The 2,500-nt window shown below is 31.7% G+C and overlaps 1 protein-coding gene across 1 annotated transcript in view; it reads right to left on the bottom strand.

Annotated features, from left to right (window-relative positions):
* The window catches only part of LOC125035901 (opsin-5-like), a 10,860-nt gene that overhangs the window by 7,557 nt on the left and 803 nt on the right, over window positions 1–2,500 (bottom strand). The window contains exons 3-4 of the mRNA XM_047628211.1: window positions 1,425–1,651; window positions 323–389 (exon numbers count right to left, since the gene is read on the bottom strand). Of these exons, the coding sequence (XP_047484167.1) occupies window positions 323–389; window positions 1,425–1,651 (294 nt within the window). The remainder of the gene's footprint in view (window positions 1–322; window positions 390–1,424; window positions 1,652–2,500) is intronic.

The raw sequence follows: 2,500 nt of genomic DNA, 5'->3' as shown, positions 1-2,500 counted from the left end.
GATGAAAAGGGGAGGGAGGGGAGGGTGTTTGTGTGTGAGGGAGGGAGGTGGAGGGAAGGATGGAGGGAAGGGTGGTTTGTAGGCGGGGGAAGGGAGGTTCGAGGAGGAAGGAATGGGAATGGTTTGTTAAGGAATAGATTATTGGGAAGGGAGAATGGAGTAGGGGGGGGGGGGGTTGAAAAGGGACACATTTTGAATAATGGTTTGGAATTCCTGATTATCTATCCCAATACCTAGAATTATTTAGCAGAATATAACATCATCTTTTACATACTTGGTAATTAAAAAAAAAAAAAAAAAAAAAAAAAACATAGATACTTACTGAACTGAGGATGGCAGATACTTATATACCGAAAGATGGCAACGACAACCAAAGTATTCATCTGAACCTTAAAAAAACAACAAAAAAACATTAGAGATCTACAGTAGGCCTAAGCATAAAGAATTACTTGGGTTTAGTAATTTCCTGGCTTGGTTTAAATCCCTTTTTTGTGTAAGTAGCTTGTGTTATAAAATCTCTAAAATTAATTAATGTCAGTATGCATTCATAGTTTGCTTAGTAGTACCATTACGCTTATCATCAACAGTCTTATCCAATCACTACCATCATTACTATTGTGGCTATCTTTATTTTGATCATCATTTCTAGTATTATTTTTATTATTATTATTATTAGCATTAGCATTAACATTATTATTGTTATTGTTGTTGTTGTTGTCGTTGTTATTATTAATATTATCATTCTTATTAGCATTGTTATTGTTTTTATCATCATCATCATTATCATCATCATCATCATCATTATCCTTATCACTATTATTATCATCATCAACTTCATTACTGATTTTATTATTATCAAGGCACTTTATATCAGATTCTTCAATTACAACTGAGCTCTAATCTCGAATACACAATTAAATCGCGGGTATCTGCGTTTATCTTCTGATTATTGTTATCAATATTATCATCTTTATTATTCCCATTATCATAATTATCATTATCATTATTATCGTTATTCTTATCATTACTCTTATCATTATTATCATCATTATTATTATCATTATTATCATTATCATTATCATTATTATTATCATTATTATTATCATTATTATTATTATCATTATTATTATTATTGTTATTATTATTATCATTATTACTATTATTATTGTTGTAATTATAATTACTATTATCATCATTATTATTATGAATATATTATTATTATCATAATTATTATCATTATTGTTATTATTATTATCATTATTACTATTATTATTGTTGTAATTATCATTACTATTATCATCATTATTATTATGAATATATTATTATTATCATAATTATTATCATTATTACTCCACCCCCCCACCCCCCCCCACCCCCACACACACATCCTACTCTCTCAGCCAGCCAGCCGAAGCACCACCAACCTGGTTGAGTGTGAAGCACAGAAAACCATACATCTGACACATGACGTCACCGAAGATCCAGTGTCCTGCATAAGAGCTGATGGTTGTGTACGGGTAGCCTGTGATCGAGATGCCGAGGTCGCAGAGGGCCGTGTTCAGCAGCAGCACCGTCTGGCCGTCTGAGATGGTCTTCAGCCGATGTCGCAGCACTGTCACGAAGATGGAGTTGCCCACGGTCGAGGTGAGGCCTGTGGACGGCGGATCGGGCTTTGATTGTGTGGTGCGTGGGGACATGCATACGCACATACACGCTTATATATATATATATATATATATATATATATATATATATATATATATATATATATATATATGTATATATATATACATATATATATATACATATATATATATATATATGTATGTATGGATGTATATATGTATATATATAAATGTATGTATATATGTATATATGTATATATGTATATATATGTATATATACATGTGTATATATATATATATATATATATATATATATATATATGTATATATATGTATACACACACACACACACATAAACATATATGTATATATATATATGTATATATATATATATATGTGTGTGTGTGTGTGTGTGTGTGTGTGTGTGTATGTGTGTGTGTGTGTGTGTGTGCGTGCGCGTGTGTTTATGTGTGTGTGTATGAATGCATGCACATTTGTAGACACAAACACACATATATATGTGCATGTATGTACAATGGCATCCTAAGGAAGTGATATACCACCTCCCGCCTCCCCCCTCCCCCCACCGGGCCCCGATTGACATTAATATAAGAGTATATATAGAGAGATATATAGATAGATACATGAATAGATATTCACACACACGCACACACACACACACATACACAGATATATACAGACACACACAGACACACACACACACACACACATATGTAGATATATATTCATATATATACATATATATATACATATATACATATATATTGAGAATTTCTTGATAATGACTTTTAAAACACCCGATGGTGTACTAATGGATTCTCGTAAATTTAGACTATATTGATATCAAACAGCAA

The sequence above is a fragment of the Penaeus chinensis genome, chromosome 20 (genome assembly GCF_019202785.1).
Source record: "Penaeus chinensis breed Huanghai No. 1 chromosome 20, ASM1920278v2, whole genome shotgun sequence".
Classification (NCBI taxonomy): domain Eukaryota; kingdom Metazoa; phylum Arthropoda; class Malacostraca; order Decapoda; family Penaeidae; genus Penaeus; species Penaeus chinensis.
The sequence above is the reverse complement of the archived record's forward strand: the minus strand, read 5'-3'. Positions and strand labels throughout refer to the sequence as shown.